Source organism: Desmodus rotundus, chromosome 11, assembly GCF_022682495.2.
Source record: "Desmodus rotundus isolate HL8 chromosome 11, HLdesRot8A.1, whole genome shotgun sequence".
NCBI lineage: Eukaryota > Metazoa > Chordata > Mammalia > Chiroptera > Phyllostomidae > Desmodus > Desmodus rotundus.
This window is the reverse complement of record NC_071397.1, coordinates 86897619-86916577: the sequence shown is the minus strand read 5'-3', so window position 1 is coordinate 86916577 and position 18959 is coordinate 86897619. Positions and strand designations below refer to the sequence as shown.

The window sequence follows — 18959 nt, the reverse complement described above, 5'->3', positions numbered from 1 at the left end:
GCTCGGTGATGTCCAGAAATCACAAACGCGACTTCCCGCTGAGACTGTCACCCGAGCGGGAAGGGGGCGTGGACTACAGCCAGGCAGCTGCGCTTTCGGTTGCTGCCGCCGCCCCGCCGTCCACACTCACTGGCCCGCGGCACCCAGGTCCGTCCAGAATTCGCTCCCGTGTGCTTTGCCGTTCGATTCCCCCGGAAACGGAGGCTGCACCCGCCGAGTTCCGGGACAGCGCTCCTCCGAGTCCTAGGCGTCTGTCCCGGAGCACATGGGCCTCAGCGCGGTATGGAGGCGAAGGAGGCATCCGCGCCGGCTACCGGCGTTGGGTGCTCGGTGTCCGCGGAGGAGATCGAAAAGTGGATGGAGGAGGCCATGCAAATGGTGAGGAGCCCGGGAGATAGATGCCAGGGGTGGGCACTTCTCCGGCTGTCTTCCCGACCCGATCATTTGAGCAAACGTCCCGGGTGCTTTCTCGTCACCATAATCTCGATGGCGCCACGTTCTAGGCAAACAGCTGGCTTTAGCCTGTTCTCACAGTAGCTCTGAGGAAGGAAAAGGGGAAATACAAAAATTATTTCTTTTTCACTGGCATGAAGTATGCATCAAATAACCCTATACAGCTGCTACGTCCCCTTCTTTACTGTGAACACACGCGCAAATCCGCCAAGGCCCCTTATTTTGTGTTTATGACCCCTTGCACCTCTGTAGTAGAAGGAAGGAAGCTGAGGATTTTTCTGGTAGGGAGTAGATAAAAACAAATCCCAGTACAGCCAGATTCTACCATCCATCCATCCATCCATCTATCCATCCATCCTACTGCCTTCTTTACTTCCTTCCCTCGCTGTCAGGAGTGTTGATTAAGGAGGGCTCTGATCAGATTTGTGGGTAATCCAAGTTTTACCCATACTTAGGTGTGCCAGCGAGTTCTTTAATAGGTTAGAAGTGTACTTGGCATATGTATGTATCTAAACACAGGCACACGCACATATATACGTGTGAAATGCCTTTCAGTTTTACATTTCCCTAGAGCTGCTGTAAAAGAAATCTTTTTCATAACATGTTTTTGATTATATTCATCCTATCCTTAATGGTCTCTGGACTCCTATACCTAATTAATTCACAATTATGTCTCCATTCACTGAACAGATGTTTATTGAGTGCACATGTGGCTATTTAAATTTAAATTAAAAGGAAATAAAATGAAATATTCCGCTCCTCAGTCACATTAGTCACATTTCAAGTACTGCGTAATCACATTTCAAGTACTGCGTAGCCACATAAGGCCAGTGGCTACCATGTTGGACAGCACAGATCAAAGGACATTTCCAACACGACAAAAGGTTCAGTTGGACAGCGCTGGTTTGGAATGGTCACCATTCCATCTGCAATATACGAGAAAGTTCTGTCCTACCGCTATTCCCACTGGCCCTGAAATGATCACTTTCTAATATTTGGCAATGTTTCAGGTGAGAAGCAACATCCTTGTAACTTTTTTGTTGTCAAAGTTATCAAACTTTAAATAACTACTTTATTGTTTTGTAAGATAACTATTTTTCATGACAGTTTTCTTTTGGACAACTAAGCATACAATAAAGTTTATTGTTTTAATCATCACAGCATCTGATTCTAAGGGTATAGGCTTGGAAAGAAATACAAGAATAAGTAACCGTGTTGCATGCACTCTTACTGTTTTAGACACTGGGCTAGACACGGTGGGCCTATGGGCCATAATGTGTAAGCTCCACATATGAGGTACATATTACCACTGTCCTCATTTTCAGATGGTGACAGAGATGTAAGTAATTCCCCAAACTGGGAAGGCTGGTGAGGACAAGGCTCTGTCTAGCCGCCTGTTCTCCCCACGGCCTGTACTTCACCGTGTTTGGTTGCTCTCTGCTCTCCAACACACACTCCGCCGGATCTCTCTGCCTTTTTACTTTCATTACCCTGACCTACCGTGTACTGAGCTTCTGAATTAGATGTTTGAATTTTTTTTTCCTTCTGTGAATTGCCTAGACATATCTGCTGTCCAATTTTATTATTAGTTTTATTTTTGAAATCACATTGTAGTAGCCCTTTGTGTTTTATGTCTATTTTTAGAAATGATTCACAAGGAAGTAATGGAGATATTAGTGAAGATATGTAAGGAAGTTCACTTGTTAATAATAGTAGAGATTTGAAGCAATGTAAATGTCCAACAATAGGGGACCAGTTAAGTGAATCATATATTCATGCAGAGGAACACTGTGCAACCTTAAACAATAAAACCATGTGCTGAAAATATTACCCAAAATAGGGAAATGCTTATATTACTAAGTGAAAAAGATCGACTGCTAAGATGTATATATAGTATAAATATATTTGATTTTAAAAAAACTGAAGTGTGTATATGCAGGCATAGAAAAAAGCTTGAAAATCTTCTCTCATAGAATAATAACTAAGTGGTTTTGTTTTTCTGCCTTGAACACATCTTACTTTATAATTAAGAAAAAACAAAGATTGAGTGTGTATATCTATCTGTCTATCTAGATTTATCTATCGAGAAAACAAGCGTTCTAGAATAAATCCATTATAGATTATTGTAGAATTCATTTTCTGGGTGCCTGGTATTAGTACAGCATTGTGCTAGGTGAAATCAGGCCACGCACTAATGAAAAAGTAAGTAACATGTCCAGGGTCCAAAAGAAGGCATAGACATGAAGTACCACCAGATAATAGGCGACAAAGTCCTGAGTGAGTCAGCTGACATCAATTTGGGATGCTTACTGAATTTTAAAAAGAAAAAAAAGGAAAGAGGTTGGTGGAAAGGAAGGGAAAGGCTGACCAGCCCAGAGGAACTGGCAAGTACCAAGAAATGAAGGACTTTGCCTTTGGTTCGGAGGTGATTCAGCTGTCTAGAACAGGGCTTCCTCACCTGGGGCCCAGGTTTTAGGGGTATCTACAAATCGTGAAACTGTGCGTAACGACATTATGAGCATATGCTTGTTTGATGTAAGAGAGCCCACAACTTTTGTCCGATTCTCACAGAACCAGGGACCTGGAAGAACAATGAAAAGCTGGGCTGGTTCTGTTGGCAGGGGTGATGCGGGGAGGATGGCTGGTAGTTGGGAGGCTCTCAGCGCCAGGCTGCGGAATTTAAAGTTGACAGAGGAAGACAGAGCTGCTGAGTGTCACCTGCAGTAACTGTTGTAGTGTAATCTTTTGGATGTCATTCCTTTCCACCCAAGAGTTGTTCTGGCTAAATTGTTTCTTCCCGGGAATTCTTTTCTTTCATTGGAAATACATCTGGGGAGGCATCAAGAGTCTGTGCAAACTGCAGTCTGTCCCCAGTCTCCCCTGACTTTACTGCCACTCACTGGAAATAGTTTATAAGCATGATGGCTTTCAAGAAACTCCAGTCTCTTCCATTCTGGATCTGTCATTATCTGTAACCAGCGGGCCCCGACTACAGCAAAAGAAATCACATTTAAAGTCAAAGAGGAGACCAGTGATTGGGCTGGGAAGAAGAGAGATTTCATTCTTTAATTGTGAAAGCTGCTAATTTTTTAATTATGGAAGACCAAGTTACCATTTTAAATAGTATTTGAGCTTTGTCCTCTCCCCTAAAAGATGAGATAGTTAAAACCTCCCTACACACGTTGCAGACCCATTTTGCCTGAGTTCTTTTGCATTCGTCAAGCAATGATCAGACTTGCCAGAGGAGGGGGTGGGACATTAGAGAGTATGAGATGGGTGGATAGAAGATTATTTTCAGCCTAATTAAATCTATTTTGAACTTGACAGCAAGGGAAATATATATATTTTTATTTTTTTAAAGATTTTATGTATTTATTTTTAGACAGGGGAAGGGAAAAAGAAAGGGAGAGAAACATCAATGTTTGGTTGCATCTCGCACACCCACATCTGGGGACCTGGCCCGCAACCCAGGCATGTGCCCTGACTGGGAATCAAACCCGCGACTCTTTGGTTTGCAGGCCTGTACTCAATCCACTGAGCTATACCAGCCAGGTCACAAATATATATATATATATATTTTTATATGCATGTATATACATATACAGTTGACCTTTGAACAACATGGGTTTGAGCTGCACAGACCCATTTATAGGAGGCTTTTTCAATTGACCCTTGCAGTTCAAATGCATGTGTTTCAATGGTCAACTCTGTGGTTCCGAATCTGCATGTGAGAATTGGGAAACAGAGTAAAAGGAGATAAATTTTCTGGAAGGAAAAAGAAAAAATCCACGAAAGCTAGCACGAAAGGCACAAGCCCAGCCACCTGGAGGCCTGGGTGGAGAGAGCTGCCAGGCCTCTGCAGGGTGCCCCCCAGCACTGTCTTCCAGGTGAACAGGACCCAGAACCCCACCTGGCTCTCCCTCTCCACTGCTGCCCACTCCCTTTCCACTTCCTCTTGGATTCTCTTCTGCATGTTTGAAGTGGCCACAAGCGCATACATAGTTTTACAGAAAATCTTTGTTACGTGGTCTCCCCATTTGTTTATTCTCTTGCAGTTTTTTTATTCTTAAACTTTCTATGTCTCACTCTCTTGCTAAGTGTTCCCTCTCCTTTTGCCCCTTGAAGTAGAGCTACTTCGACCCCAAACACTGAGAAAGTAGCTGATCAGTGGTGACTGGAGTGGAAATTAGAGGCAAAGCAGTGGCAAATTGCTGAGGAACTGGCACCTGGTAGGTGCTCCACAAATACCTGTTGAACCAGTGAAGGAATGGAGCCAGGTTGCCTGGGCTCTAGTCCCAGCCTCTCACATGGGCAAATTCTGTAACCTCCCCGTGTCTCAGTTTCCTCATCTGTAAAATGGGGAAGATCATCAAACCTGTCTCATAAGGTTATAACCCAAATACATTGATACTTACACAGTGCCTAAAATAGTCCTGGATCAAAGCAAGGTTTTCAGTAAATTGTAAGCTCTTATTTGCAAGCTCAGAATCAGAACATTTAAAATGTAGCCATAACAGTCTGTTGGAATAGAAGCTAGACATTTAACCTACCAGGAAATCTTCTTCAAGCCACTGGTTTTCATTCCCATCACTCTTCCCAAATTACCTCCGCCTCACTGACTCTTCTTTCTCGGCCTGGTTTTTTCTGGGATCTTCGATAACACCAGACGCTCCTGGTTTTCCTCCTGCCTCACCAGGCATCTCTTAATCTGCATTCCAAGATGCTTCTCATTTATTCTACCTTAAAAAAAAAACCTTTTCATTTTGAAATTATAGATCCACAAGAAGTTGCTAAAAAAAAGTGTAGAGAGAAGGCCCACGTACCCTTCACCCAGTTTCCTCCAATGGCAACATTTCACATAACACTAGTACAGTATCGAACCCAGGAAAATGGCATTGGCACAGTCTGCAAGTTTATTCAGCTTTCATCAGCTTTGTGGGCGCCGTGTGCGCACGCCTGTGTGTGTAGTTGTGTGTAACCTGGTGTCGTGTTCAATTTGTTCAATTACCAAGAGAGCTGCTCCATGACCACCGGTCCGCCCATGCTGCCCTTGGTGGCTGCTGTCCCCTCCCAAGCCCTAAACCCTGGCAGCCACCAGCTGGCAGCCACTAGTCTGTTCTCTATACCAATATGTAACCGTTTAAGATTTTTTCTTCATTCAACATAATTTCCTTGAGATCCACCCAAGCTGTTGAGTCAGTCGATAGTACATTCCTTTTTATTGGGGTGTAGTTTTTCCATGGCAGAGATGTGCCCCAGTTCGTTGAAGTATTCCCACTGAAGGACATTGGGGTCATTTCCAGTTTTTGGCTATTTTGAATAAAACTCCTACAAATATTCCTGTCTATATATGAAATGATCTCTTGTATGAACCTAAGAGTTTATTTTTCTGGGTAAGTAAATGTCCAAGAGCGTGATTTCGAGGTTATACATTTAGTGCATGTTTAGCTTTTTAAGGAACTCCCAATGTTTTCCAGAGTGGCTGTACGTACCATTTTACATTCCTGTGATCCTGTTTCTCCACAGCCTCATCAGCATTTGATGATTTTTTACTTTCCATTTTAGCCATTCCGGTAGGTGTGTAGTGCTGTCTCGCTGTGGGTTTAATTTGCATTTTCCTAATGGCTAATGATGTGGACATCTTTTCATGCACTTATTTGCCATTTGTATGCCTTCTTTGGTGAAGTGTCTGTTAATATATTTTGCCCATTTTCTAATGGGCTTGTTTGGGCTTTTTTTAACTTGTTGAACTTTGGAGAGTTCTTTACCGAGTCTACACACTAGATCTTTGTTCTGTATGTGGTTTGCAAATATCTTCTTCCAGTTTTAGTTTGTTTTTTCTTCCTCTTAGTGGTGGGTACTGGATTCCAATGGCTTTTGTAACAAATTATCACAAACCTAGTGGGATAAAACAACACAACTTTATTCTCTTACAGTTCTGGAGGCCAGGAGCCTGGAATCAGTTTCTCTGGGCCGCAACCAATGTTTCAGCAGGGCACAGCGCCCTCTGGAGGCTGTAGAGGATATGTTTGCTTGCCTTTTTCAGCTTCTAGCTCAGGGATTTTCAAACTTTTAAAAAATCTCATGGCACGTGTAAACTAATTACTAAATTCCTGCGGCACACCAAAAAAGGTATTACTTTTTTTTGCCAATCTGACAAAAAATAGGTAAAATTTTGATTCATTCACCGCGGACAGCTATTATTGTGTTGATTGTTGTCTTTTTTTTTTTTTTTTTCATTTGACAATCGGAGGGAAAAAGAGGTTAGTTCCCCTGATTAAATAGCCAGGTATTGCCTGTTTTAAAACTCTTGCAGCACACCACTAGGCAACTGCTGTTCTAGAGGCACAGCCCGTGCTTGGCTCCTGGCCTCCTCATTGTCAGCGCCGACAGCAGAGCATCACGTTGCTTTCCGCTGTCGGTGTCACATCTCTCCCTGCAGCCGTGTGGTTGCAGTTAGGGCCACCAGGGTAATTCCCTTATGTCAAGGTCCTCGGCAAACACTTGTTGGCCAAATACGTGATTTGTCCCTCACGGGTACCTGGGGTTATGTGTAATTCCACGCGTATTCTAAGTTACATTCTTGGTGTGACCACACTTAGCTTCTCCATCCTCCCCTGCTGCCAGTCCTCCTGGCTTCCCTTCAGTAGTAGCCTGTGGTGCGTTTGTACTATTTATTTGTATGTATTCACCAAATCTTGGAACTCTTCAGACTTTCAGACTTTCAGACTTTGCGTAACCTGGGCGTGCTTTCATTTTTTTTCCAGAACTGGGGCAGAATCAGCCCGTGGGCAGTTCGTGTCACAGTTCTGAAGAATGCAGTGTTATTGCTTCAGAGACTGTCACCTTACTTACATCTCTCCAGCCCACCACTGCAGAGGAGAGAGGGGAGGTATAGTTGGCTGCGATTTGTGTGCCTCTCCTTGTCCCCTTACGGCCAAGTGGAAAGTGTCTGTTGAGCATGCTTGAAGTTGCTCAGGAACCTATGCTAACATTATGATAGGAAGTTATCGCTACTATAGATAAAGTAGAGCTGGGAGTAAGAGGCTGGTGAAGGAGAAAGAACGCTATTTTCAGCATTGCCTTCAGCCTTGCACTACGTAGGCCGTATGGTGTGTGTATTCATGCCCTACACTTACATGGATCTAGGCTTCCCAAGTGTCTTGTGGCCCACCGAAACAAGAAATGCCGAGCCTTTCTGCAAACAGCTGGTTTGGGATTCTTTTAACTGTAGTGAGGTGGAAGTGGTTATGCACTAGCCCAAGGGCCCCACCCTCCTTTATTCTCTGTCCCCGGCAGTACCAGGACGCACCCAGATACAACCTGCCCGCTTTGGCTGTCTGCCCGGAAAAGTATTCTTTCCCTGGCCTGGGCCCTGGAGCTCCTGTGGTTCACAAAGCAGAAGGGTGAGAAGAAAAATGGACAGTAGGTGATAGAGGGAGCCTTTGTGGATGGAATAGGTTGCTGTTCCCAGGATGGTGGTGGTGGGATTGTGCTGGACTTATTTTCCAGTTGAGGTATACTTTCCATACAGTGAGATGCACAGGTCTTAAATGCATTGTTCATTCCATTTTAAGTGATATAAATATCCGTGCGACCCACACCCTTATCGAGATAAAGTCTTCTCCAACCCAGGCAATTGCTTTATGTCCTTTCCACCTCAATCAGTCTTCACATCCCCTCCCTGTCTATCATCGTGGTTTTGTTTTTGTCCAGTCTAGTGCTCCTCCTGACGGGAGCCATGCCGTATGCAGGCTTCGTGCTTGACTTCTCCTACCCAGCATGTCTGAGATTCAGCCAAGCTGTTGTGTACGTCCGCAGCTCATTCCTTTTTACTGCTGAGTGGTATTCCACTGTGTGCGGGGACCACAGGTGGTTTATCCGTTCTTTTGTTGATGGACCCTGTGCTGTTTCCAGATTTGGCTATTATGAATCAAGCTATTATGACCATTCTTTTACAGGTTTTCTATTTTTGTGTGGACACACAGGGTGGGGCAAAAGTAGGCTTGCAGTAGTTCATAAATAATAATGCAAAAACAAACTTTGTATTTTGCATACTTACAACTGTGAACCTACATTTGCCCCACCCTGTAGAGTCCCTTTTCTTAAATAAATACTCAGGAGTGGGATTTGTCCATAGGCAATAGGTGTGTTTACTTTTTAAGAAAACTTCCAAAGTGTCCTCCAAAGTGCTTATTTCACCTCCCATTTCACGTCCAGCGCTCCCAGCTTTTCTTGTCTCAGAGCAGGAATTGGGGTGCAGGGGCACCTCCAGTCTGTCGCCTTAGTGTTTGTTATTGGGCCTCTAGAGGATATTTGCTGTCACTTTTAGAGAAACCAAATTAAGCAAGTAGAATTTCAACAAGGAAAGAATTTTAAGAAAGGATTTGTAAATAGTTTTTCTTCTACCTCTTTGCAAATACATAGACTGTCTCTGAAAAGGTGCATAGACCCTGGTAATTTAAGAACAAGAGTCAATAACAGTCTTTTGATCCCCTCTGCTTCCAATGAGGGGGAAAAGTCAGGGGTTCAGGACCTAGAAATGGCATTTTTTTGCTGAGTCTCCCTTAGTATGGATGCACAGAAAACAACGGAGCTAAGTCCTGAACTCTGTTTGAGAAAAGGGAAAGGTCAGTTGCATTTCTTTGTTTTAGTATTTGTTCACCGCTCATGCTGCATCTGTTTCTTTCCTGTAGTCCTTTCAAGTACTGAACATTACATCTGAGACTCTCCACTTGTTTTTCAGGCCAAAGAAGCCCTAGAAAATATCGAAGTTCCTGTTGGCTGCCTTCTGGTCTACAACAATGACGTTGTGGGCAAGGGAAGAAATGAAGTCAATCAAACCAAAAACGTACGTGCGCTCCAGGGCCCAGCTGCCGAGCCAGGGCAGTGACGTGGGGGCGGAGCCAGGGTGTCTGGGTGGAGTCCGAGAGTCTCAGCGGAAGGGTCGTTTCCCTGAACATCTCGCTTTTTTTTAGATGCCTTTTTCTCTGATTATAAAAGTGACACATGTTGACTTTTTAAAATTTGGAAAATTCAAAAAAATTGAATGAACCCATACAATCCCTGGAGCTAATATTTCTATTTTATGGAGCTTTACTTTTGTGCTTGAGTGAAACCTAAGGGGTTTTAAGCAAATCTAATATATGAAAACTCCACTTTACAGAACACATCAATTTAACTCATACTGCATTCTTTAGTAGCTTTAAATAATGTGTTGCTCTTAGTAAATTAAAAATCACCCTCAATTGATAACTTTGGAGGTAAAAACAACATATAAAGAAGCTCTTCCCATTTCAGGTAATTCAGTGGAATAAAGTCTCCACTACCCGCCCTCTCGGTACCACCACGCAGCGTGCGCACTTTATAGGCTATGAGACTTCTACTGTGGTTAGGTTGAGAAGCTCATGAATGAAGGCAGCACTTCTTGACTGTGGTATCACAACAGTGTGCCACAGTAGGGATAAATGAAGTGTCAGATTTTATGGTTATAAGGAGTACTGGGTGGACTCAAGGAGAGCCTATCACCCTCACACCCCCACACAGACTTTGATCTTGCGGCGTGACCGTGGGAGCCAGGGCACACGCTGGCGTTGGTACCGGTGCTCTGTGGATGTTAAAGTTCGTCCGTGGCGTGTACCAAAATGAAAACTACGACTTAGCAAAACACATGCAAAGTGGGAACCCAGGTTCGCAAAGCAGTTATTATGTGGATGTCAAAATACCTGTGAGATAAGTAATAGACATAATACAGCATAATAGATATAATACATAATTATTCATAATTAGTGAATATATAGATACTTATATTTGGGAGTAGAATTTTGTATTTTAGGTAATTGTCATATCTCCCTATTTGTATTTTGTCATCTGGTACAATATCTTAACGTGAGAACTTCGTCCTAACGACATCCATCAAACCGCCAACGACTTGGGTTTCTTTTTACCTTGAAATGAACCTGGATTTATTTTGGCATTCTGTGTTCTATAGAGGGTTGTCTGAGAATCACAGTATAGAACGATGCTTGACCCCAAACGCGGAGGCCTGAGTCCTGCTTTCGGCTTTGACACCACCCCCTCCCCGCCCCCTGGTCACCACCACCAACACCTGTCCAATTTGTGTGTCTTTAATACACCCTAACAAAGCTTCTGGTTCTTCAGCCATGGAAGAGGAAGGTGATTGAAATGATTCAGTTCAACAAGCACTTATTGAGAACCACTGGGAGGTTTGATTTAGTAATTCTGAATCTGATTTTTAAAAAGCTCTCCAGTTGGGGAAACTTGTTTTTAAGCTCCCCATTTGGCTCTGGTCTGCCACCAGGCTTGGGAACCTCTTCTCTAGAGCACCTTCGAGCTCTGAGTCTGCAGTTCTGGCTTTCACGGTACGTGGGCCGCTGCGCCAGCACTTTTCACGCCCTGCCTGTATTGCAGGTCACCTTCCTGCTACCCTGCAGACTTTACACTTGTTCAGGACAGAGGCGTTTTGCTGCACACAGAAGTTAGCACAGCGGCTTGTGCGTAGGTGACACTAGGTATCAGTTTGCTGATCAGTGGGATGACCGTGAGAATTGTAATTAATTGTCACATAACAGTATATATGTAGCATTATATGGCATTAGCTTCCTCTGATTCAGATTGCTTTAAGAGCCATAGATACCAGTGTACCCCATTTTACATATGGGTAAACCGAGGCGTGGAGAAGAAATGTGACTTGCCCAAGGCCACATGATTAGTAATGTCAGGGTCAGGATTCGAATTTAAATGCGGTGATTCCGACTGCTGTGCGATTTCTCCTGTATTCTACTGCCTACATGAGGTATCTGAGACCCAAACCAAAAATCTCCTTCTGTTTGAAGTCTGCCAGCATGTAAAATCTCATCCCCCCGAACGTGAAAGTGATGACACCCCCGTAAACTAAATATAGATTTGCTTAGAGTCCGGTCATCAACGGCCTTGAAAACACATCTGAAACTGGAGCATGTGCTTCAGGCAATTTCAGGCTTTCCCTAAAATGTTCAGAAATGCTAGGCTTACCTTTTACTTTTTTAAAGACATATCTTCCTTATGGCATTTTAACTGAAAGAGTGTCCCTCAACTTCTTAGGTACTTAACTAAAAACACAGCATAATTCGGACGGCAGTTCAGATTAAATGTCTTTTGTTGGTGAGGTTACGGTACTCCACCTGGGGGTTATGTAGTTAGCTGCTGAATGTGTCCCAAAACCTCTGCTCTTTAAAAACGTTGGCAGAAATAGGAGGCCCATTTTTTTGTATTTATTTTTGAGTATTTGGCAGATGTCACAAACATTGTCAAGGTAAGCTCCTCTCTCTTTTCAGGCCACTCGACATGCGGAAATGGTGGCCATCGATCAGGTCCTAGATTGGTGTCGTGGAAGTGGCAAGAGCCCCTCCGAGGTGTTCGAGCGCACCGTGCTCTACGTCACCGTGGAGCCGTGCATCATGTGCGCAGCCGCCCTCCGCCTGATGAGTATCCTTGAACTTGGCGGGCTAATGTCTGTGAACTTGAAAGAGGCCTGACCCAGAACCCATTCCTAATATATGAAAACAGAGACCTAAGAAACAAATTCTAGGAGGTGAACATTATAAAATACAGAATCCCTTGGTCAAAAGTTTTTTGAAAAGATTTTCAAATAGTAAAATGACGTCTTTAAAAAAATGTCTATAAAGATATAACTAGTAAATAAGCTAGAGAAAGAAACGCTTAGCACTAGTTGGAACTGTTATGTAAGGGTAAATCATAATTTAAGTTAACGTAGGTTATAAAACTGAACATGAGAAAAGGTCTGAAGAACATGCCCCCAAATCCTGCCTTTGGAAAATAGATTTTGGTGATTTAAAATTTTTCTTTCTCTGTTTACATGTTTTTATTCCCTTATTTTTGCCATGAAGACCTAGCGCAAATACGAACAATTTTAAGTGAGAAGTCAATAGGAAGTGGAACAGGAGCCACAAATGATGTAGTTGTAGATACATGGGCCATGGGCGGAGTCGCAGCTCTCCGAGGTGTGTCTTTCAGAGAGCGACTCAAGTGCCGAGCGCTGCAAGTTTGTCTCTTAACATTTCACACCATTATGTAATAATTTAAAGCCTCAGTTTCATACCTGCATAGTTTTATCTCCTCATTTTACTATGTATGTGTGAATCATCTGATCACTTCAAAAATAACGCAGAGGGATTTGAGGTTGAGAAAAGGTACAGTCTCTACTTTATCAAAAGGGCCGCTCTGGTCAGCAGAATTGTCTCCCTACCCTGCCTTTCGGAGTGACTCAGCTGCAGTCCGTTTTGTACAGGGACACAGGTTCTATTGTATTTGAGGGAAGAACAGGGAACAATATGCTGTTTTGAAAAGGTGAAAATCTCTGGATTGAATTCTTGCTTCTTTTCTGGCTACGACTTTCTAATGATTCCAAGAAAACTGATTTAGGAGAAACCAGAGAGAACACCAAAACTGTGAACATTTACCAGCTACCTATTTAGTTTTTGATACGCTTACAGTTGTAGGATATTAATTTCTAAATCCTTTAAACCTCTTTTGCGTAACTGGATTGAATGGCTTTCGAGCTCAAGCCTAACTTAATCGTTTTGGAGAGTAGCATGAGCTTTCCTCTCCGGGTTGGGTGGTGTAAATTCTGCTGTGTCCGGAACTGCGAATTCTCTGTAGAACCTTAATTCCCTCTTATAAATCCCGCTGGTTGTGTACGGCTGTCAGAATGAACGTTTTGGTGGTTGTGGCTCTGTTCTAGATATTGCCTCCGCTGATTTACCAAACACTGGGAGACCATTTCAGGTAACGTGAACTGTTACACTTTTTCCTTCTTTCTGATTACCTCGACCTCATCATGGGCTTGGGAATGGTAAGTGTGTGGTGGGTATACCAGAGGCCATGCTCCAACTAGACAGGCTCCGAGCACTACTGGTCCAGTTCGTTTGTGCTTCAGTGTTAGGGGACAGGCAGTCATCTCCAGGTGAGCGCCTGGCCCAGAGAGAAGAGAATCTCTGTGGAAGGCGAGTCCCCAGCCTTCCAAGGTATCTTCGGACAAGCTTCACCCGGGCCTCCAGGTGTGTTTGCAGGCACTGCTGCTATTGGCGAGGTCACAGAGAGTGGCCCCCGGCTCCGTGCTGCCCCAGGTTTGCGGGACGCTTGGCCTCTGACAGTGACAGTAGATGCCATTTACCATAAACACAACATTTTTGCACACATTCAGTAATTTTGTTTGGTTGCTATTTTTGGTGCGTAGCAATCAATACCTGTATTTTCATTTTATTTTTTTCTGCCCTTGATATCTGAGAGGGTGGTTTCAGTGGAGTCCTGTGAAGATGAGGCTGAGGAGGAAATGAGAGGCCCAAAAGTGAAGACCACGATTCTGGAAAATTCTCAGGAAGGAGCAGGGTAGCAGCTTGCCTGGGAGCAGGGTAGAAGGAAGGTCATTGGGTTTTTTCCCAGGCTTTATTGAGATGCAATCGACAGACAACACTGCGTAAGTTTAGGTGTACAGCTTGCTTTGATAGACGTATTTATTGTGACATGTTTACCACAACGAAGTTAGTTAACACATCCTTCACCTCATATAATTACCATTTTGTCGTTGTTGTTGTTATGGTGAAACATTTAAGCTCTACTGTCTTAGCAGCTGTCACGTATACAGTGTATCACTGTTAACTATAGTCACCATGCTGTATCTTTGATTCCTGGACCCTAATCCTCTTATTTTGTTTGTACCCTTTGTACCCTTTCGCCAGTGTCTCCCCATTTCCGCCATCCCTGTGTTCCTGGCAGCTACCATTCTGCTCTCTGTTTCTAAAAAGAAAATGTGATATAAACACACACACACACACACACAGAATATTATTCAGCCTTAAAGAAGAAGGAAATTCTGCCGTTTGGATAGACCAACATGGATGGACCTCGAGGGCATTATGCTAAGTCAGACAGAGAAAGACAAGTAGCACATGATCTCACTTAGATGTGGAATTTGAAAACGCTGAACTCATCTTCGTTTTGATGGGGAAGGGTTGTGTAGGTTCTGTAGGCTCAGGCAAGAGGAAAGAAGGCTCATTCCGAGCAGCGTGCCGCGCCTGCCAGTCCTTCCTCTCCTGTTTGCTGCTTCCAGATGCGCCTCCCTGAAATCTCTGCCCATTGGAGCTTTTCATTCACCTCAGACGGTGCAACGTATGAAGTCCAAACTCCTGTGGCGAGCCTTCTAAGCCCTATGTATTTTGACCTTGTTTTATCTCTTTAATTTTTTCCTTATGCTCCCTTAATAGCTCTGCCCCCACCAGCTGCTTGCCTCACATGCAACCCGTGTTTATTCTCACTCTTTCCCCAATATGCTCTGTTCAGCCTCTTTACCCTCTGTCATTAAAGCAAGTTCAAGTTTCAAGTCCTTACTATTATACAATTTCTTATTCTTTCTCATGTTGTTCTATTCTCCCAAATTAGATACTGAAGATAGAATAAACTGAACACTTAAAAAAAACCCCTCTATAGTAAGTAAGGGTTGACCATTTTTTTGTAAGAGCCAGATAGTAAAAATTTTAGCCTTTGGAAACCATTTATGTCCCTGTCACATATTTTTTTTTTTACCAACCCTTAAAAAATATAAAAACCCCTTTTTGCTGACCATTGTTAGCTGTGGACAGCCATAGTTCTACAGCATCAAACCCTTAATCGGCCACCAGTTAATGAGAGCGGATAAACATAGCTAATGCATAATGAGCACTTAGGATGCATGGGGTACTTAACAGGTGTAACTTTATTTATTCTCATTTAATTCTCACAAAATCCTTCGGGGTTAATTGCTGTAATTACCTACATTTTACATGTGAGGAAACTGAGGCATAGAGAGTTTAAGAATCTTACCCATGATCACATAGCTAGTAGTTTCAATAGCAGCTAATTGAGAACTAATAGTTGATTGAGAGCGGAGTTTGACAGGCCACCACCCAACTGTTCTTTTGGAAATATATTTCCCATGTTACTAATACCTACAAAGTGTATCAGCATCTGAAAACTGTGTACATAATTATGTATCTATTGCTTTTTTATGGGTTATGGCACATATTTCCATAGGCTTCTGTTCACTCTCAACTTTCTCATTTCTTCAGTGCATTCCTGGCTACCGGGCTGAGGAAGCGGTGGAGATGTTAAAGAACTTCTACAAACAAGAAAATCCAAACGGTCAGTTTCCCCAGCTGTATGTAACGTCCCTCACCTAAAACAGATCAGTGTGAACAGCGTGTGACCTTGGCTGACCTCCTCATTTTCTCACCCCCGCCCCCATCTTTTCACAGCACCCAAATCAAAGGTTCGGAAAAAGGAATGTCAGAAATCCTGAACTTGACCTGATGAAGGACTAATGCCCCTGGATGAAATCCTTGGACTGGAAGCTGGTGACCTCAAGGAAGCATGTGTTACATATTGTCCTTAACCCATGGGAAATGGATCTCTCGTCGTTTCCTCCGTTAAAGGAGCAACTTAGCACTTTTTAAAAGTCTGACAATTGTAATCAACTACTAGTTTTTCCATGAGCTGAAAGACAATTTTAAAAAAGAGGAAAATGGAAGACTGAGGCGATAGAAATTAGGAAGCAGTGCAATGCACTTCCTGCCAAAACGTGATGCCCAGTCCAGGAGAGTGCTGTGAGGAGTGAGTACCCAGACTCAGTTACTGGCGTGTCCGGACGGGGGCGCTGCTGGGGACACTCAGTCCACGTCCAGTGTTGCAGAAGCGAGTCTTCCTACCTTGCAGCCTCTACGCTCTCCCAGGGTGTTGGGGGACTGTGACTTTTTCGGACATTGTACAGGAGTTGTATACGTGCAGACCATGACTGTACCGTCCTTAGAACAGACTTTTTACCTTTATAAAATACTTAGAATAAATGCCTGTGTTAAAACAACTGCTAAAACCTTATTTGTGCCTTTTTGGGAGATGGATAGTCGTAAAAATAAAAGATAAAAGCACAATTGGGACACGTCCTTCCTCATTCCTGAGCAACTATACTGTGAATCAGCGAACAGAACAGAGTCTGGCCCCGGTGGAGCAGGGAGGTGGATAACAAACGGACAGCATGTTAGGGGTGACACAGATTCTGGCAAAAAGAACGGGGAAGCCACTGGTGGTGGGACTGCTGGTTGCACAATGAAATGGCATGGTCGGTTTGACCTGAAATCGAATACAGTTCTTCCATTTTATAAAAACCCAGATTCAGAATTTAATATCTAAAGTGGTGAAACGTGAACATCCCTGCACAGGGTGTCGCGGCAGAAACTCCCAGATACTCACTCGCACTGGCTGACTGCAGTAAGGCTGGTGCCGACTGAAGGGCGGCTGTGCAGAGCCCGGCTGCGGTGCACCGCGTCCGTCCGCCCATAAGGGGGCCTCGCCGTTCCACCAGAAGCCCCGCTCCAGGCCCTGGACCACACCTCCTCAGCTGTGTTTCTCCGCTGGATTCATTTCCTTGATGCAAAGCGTCTGTATTTGTTGGTTCTGCCATTTGAGCGATGTCTCTGACTTGTTTGTTTTGAATTACATTACAGGCTGGAATGTAATTGTGGTGAAAGTATTTTTATATTGCTGAGAGTAGCAGCTAATCACAGTTACATGCTTCGGAGGATTTATAATTGCTTGATTTTGTATGTGTGTGTTTTTAACTGCATTTGAATTTTATGGAGAAGAATAGGCATGATTTGAAATCTGTAATGATGTTACATGTAACTTCTCTTCAATTTCACCTGCTTTAAAAATTACCCTCTCATTAAATTTTAGTGCTTCGACTACTTCATTCCTATTTGCAGTTGGTCATAATTCATTTCTGGCTCCTTATGGTTTTCTGCAGGCGGACTCCATTGCGCCCACTGTCTTCATGGCATTTTCTGGAGGACTGTTTGTAGGCAAAAATGCCTGGACCCTTTCCTCTTGAGAGTGCCACCCAGTGTGTCTGGCTAGGCCTCCGATCTCACGTAGGTTCTTAGTAAACTTGTGTTAAAGAAAATTATTGATTGAAATTTGAGGAAAAATGAACAATAAGGAGACTATCTAGGATGAAAAGCCAAAGCCAAAAGTCACAATGGTTATTTGAACCCAGAGATAGTTATTACTGAAAGGATCTAGGAAATAATAAAACTATGAACAGGGAAGGATAGAAAAGACTTACCAAGGTACATATGCTCTGTCCGTGTTGTGTTTTAGAGAATGGGTGTTTCCTAATTCCTAAGCATGACCGAAAATTAAAACTTTGGTTATGATCTTTTGGATTATCCAGTGACTGACTTAGAGAAAAGTCTCCCAAATTTTTGGTCTTAGGCACAGTTTCCTATATTACTTTGTGTGTTGGGGGGGGCGGGGTGGAATTGGTTTAGATGGTGCGTTGCAGATTGAAGGTCGGCACCTCCAGCGCTGTTACAGGATCATTATAGAGTCATAGACATTAAGGCTGCGGGATTCTGACAGTTTTGAGGCTGCAAGACTCTGACACCATTTTCGAGGTGGTGGTGAGAAGTTGTGGATATCTGATGAAGTGATGTTGCTTTCTGAGTACCATATTCTCCAGCTACTTAAACGTGGCTTAAAATATTAAGATGCTCCCGTTCAAAAGATTGGCTCCAATTGATTGATACTGGTAGTACCTGTCGCAGAGACTAGCCAAGAGACTTACTCTATGTATGAGACAATTCAGGAAGTTGTGGGATGCAAAAAGGTAGAGTCTCTACCCTGTTGGGAGAAACTACTGGGAACTGATTGTGTATAAGTCGCTAGACTATCCAATGTTCACTGGGTTTTGCAATGGACCCTGCTGAGAATGGGGGGTGTGCAATGCTTTGGCAGGCTTCAATCACTGATAAAAGACACGTTAAAATATCTTTGCGCTTTCTTTTTACTTGGCACAAGCATCTCGTCCTGTGTTGTGTTTGGAGTATCATGGAGAGAAATTAGACAGCCAAGAGCTCCAATGTAGGCAAGAACTGTTCATTTTTCCTTAAACTCTCTATTTGGCAATAATTTAAAACTTACAGAAAAATACCCATGTATTCCTTATTCTTCAAACCTATTGATAACATTTGATACCTTTAACTTTATTTGCTCTCTTTATTCTCTCTTTTTCTCTTCCTCTGTTCGTATATAATCATTTTTCGGAACCATTTGGTAGACAGTTACATGCATATACATCATGGTCCTTCACACTGAATGTTTCAGTATTTCCTAAGCATAGGGATAGCCTCCTATACAATCACAGTGTAGTTACTGATGTTAGGAAATTTAACATTAACACAGTACTTTTATCTAGTATGCCGTTTGTATTCCAGTTTTGTCAGCGACCCTGTAATGTCCTTTAGAGAATTTCTCCCACCTCACCCCACCCCACCCCACCCCTGTTATAGTAAATCCATTCTGCTCAGATATCACATTTAATTGTCATGTATCTTTAGCTTCTTTTAGTTTAGAAGTTTAGAATATTTCATGGCCTTTCTTTGTTGTGTATGACATTT

The 18959-nt window shown here is 43.2% G+C and overlaps 1 protein-coding gene across 2 annotated transcripts; it reads left to right on the top strand.

The window, feature by feature from the left end:
• Window positions 1-8: 8 nt before the first annotated feature.
• Window positions 9-18623, top strand: ADAT2 (adenosine deaminase tRNA specific 2). Of its 2 annotated transcripts, XM_024551929.3 has the most exons (6): window positions 207-378; window positions 9200-9304; window positions 11790-11940; window positions 13154-13260; window positions 15579-15651; window positions 15765-18623. In XM_024551929.3, the coding sequence occupies exons 1-6, from the start codon at window positions 283-285 to the stop codon at window positions 15806-15808; spliced, it is 576 nt and encodes a 191-aa protein (XP_024407697.2). In that variant the 5' UTR covers window positions 207-282; the 3' UTR covers window positions 15809-18623. The 2 variants fall into 2 exon arrangements, with proteins under 2 accessions (XP_071075707.1, XP_024407697.2); XM_071219606.1 differs by lacking the exons at window positions 13154-13260; window positions 15579-15651; window positions 15765-18623 and adding an exon at window positions 7221-7345 and having other exon boundaries at window positions 9-378; window positions 11790-13050.
• The last annotated feature ends 336 nt before the right edge of the window (window positions 18624-18959 follow it).

What these genes read in the sequence shown, in the direction of transcription:
- ADAT2 (XM_071219606.1), top strand. Translation starts at nt 9, where the DNA reads ATGTCCAGAAATCACAAACGCGACTTCCCGCTGAGACTGTCACCCGAG. An exon ending in TGGAGGAGGCCATGCAAATG is followed by an intron (nt 379 to 7,220) that starts GTGAGGAGCCCG and finishes TTTTTTTTCCAG; the next exon opens with AACTGGGGCAGAATCAGCCC. An exon ending in CTGCAGAGGAGAGAGGGGAG is followed by an intron (nt 7,346 to 9,199) that starts GTATAGTTGGCT and finishes CTTGTTTTTCAG; the next exon opens with GCCAAAGAAGCCCTAGAAAA.